The sequence below is a fragment of the Corvus brachyrhynchos genome, unplaced genomic scaffold, assembly GCF_000691975.1.
Source record: "Corvus brachyrhynchos isolate BGI_N302 unplaced genomic scaffold, ASM69197v1 scaffold1219, whole genome shotgun sequence".
In the NCBI taxonomy this organism is placed as follows: Eukaryota; Metazoa; Chordata; class Aves; order Passeriformes; family Corvidae; genus Corvus; species Corvus brachyrhynchos.
The window spans coordinates 9,096-10,332 of NW_008240069.1; the positions used below are offsets into that span (position 1 = coordinate 9,096).

General features: G+C 62.5%; 1 protein-coding gene across 1 annotated transcript in view; it reads right to left on the reverse strand.

Annotated features, from left to right (window-relative positions):
• Positions 1 to 1,237, reverse strand: part of LOC108449201 (epithelial discoidin domain-containing receptor 1-like) — a gene marked incomplete at its 3' end in the record, with an annotated part of 18,963 nt that overhangs the window by 9,089 nt on the left and 8,637 nt on the right. Inside the window, exons 5-6 of the mRNA XM_017744728.1 lie at positions 722 to 908; positions 61 to 527 (exon numbers count right to left, since the gene is read on the reverse strand). Of these exons, the coding sequence (XP_017600217.1) occupies positions 61 to 527; positions 722 to 908 (654 nt within the window). The remainder of the gene's footprint in view (positions 1 to 60; positions 528 to 721; positions 909 to 1,237) is intronic.

Genomic DNA, 1,237 nt, shown 5'->3' on the forward strand with positions numbered 1-1,237 from the left:
GAATACCCCCAACCCCCAACCGGGGCCCCCATCACCCAACCAGTGACCCCAAGACCCAACCAATGACCCCACGACCCAATGAATGACCCCATCACCCAACCAATGACCCCATCACCCAACTGTTGCCCCCAACACCCAACCAGTGACCCCACGACCCAACCATTGACCCCAACACTCAACCACTGATCCCAACACCCAACTGTTGACCCCAACACCCAACCAATGACCCCACGACCCAATGAATAACCCCAAGACTCAACCAATGACCCCAACACCCAACCTGAGACGAAGGAGACCTCGCTGAAGAGCATCCACTCGGCGCCGAAGAAGAACCGGCACTGGATGAAGCGGGCGTGGCGCCCGCCCAAGGGGACGGTGACCGAGCGGGCGCTGGGGTCCTTGATGGCCCCGGCCAGGCTGTGGGTGGCCGCCGTGGGCTCCCAGGCCGTGGCCAAGCTCCTCTTGAAGCGACACTCGACCGCCCGGAAAATTCCGACCCCGCGCGTGTGGAGGTTGTTGCAGTGGACCTGGGGGGGGAAGGGAGGGGGTGACAACACATCCCATGATGCCCTGGGGCAAGGTGACCAATCCAAAGGCTCTCCAGAGGGACACCCCAGCGCCCAGGTTGAGGTTGAAGTGGTGGCCACTCATCCGTCCATCCGTGGCCAACCCATCCCATCCATCCCACAATTCCATGACCTCCCAGCATTCCATGGGGCACCTGCATGGCCTGGAAGGCCCGGAGCTCCTGGAACTCGAACTCCAGCTCCACGTGGGGCCGGGGCCCGGGGGGCCGGGGCCACCCCACGTAGTCGTAACCCGGCCACAGGTGGCGCTCGCGGGTCCTCATGAAGTCGTCGAGGCCCAGGACCCCGTCCGAGAGCTGGCCCAGCCCCCCGAAGTGCAGCCTGGGGGGGGGTGGGACACACCAGGATGGTCCCACCCCACCCACCTGGAGACCCCAATGAGTCCAACACCCAATCAGTGACCCCAACACCCAACGAATGAGCCCAACACCCAACCAATGACCCCAACACCCAATGAATGACCCCAACCCCCAACCAATGACCCCAACACCCAACCAGTGACCCCGACACCCAACCATTGACCCCAACACCCAATGAATGACCCCAACACCCAACCAGTGACCCCAACACCCAACCAGTGACTCCAACACCCAATCAGTGACCACAACACCCAACCAGTGCACCCAACACACAATGAATGCCCCCAAAAC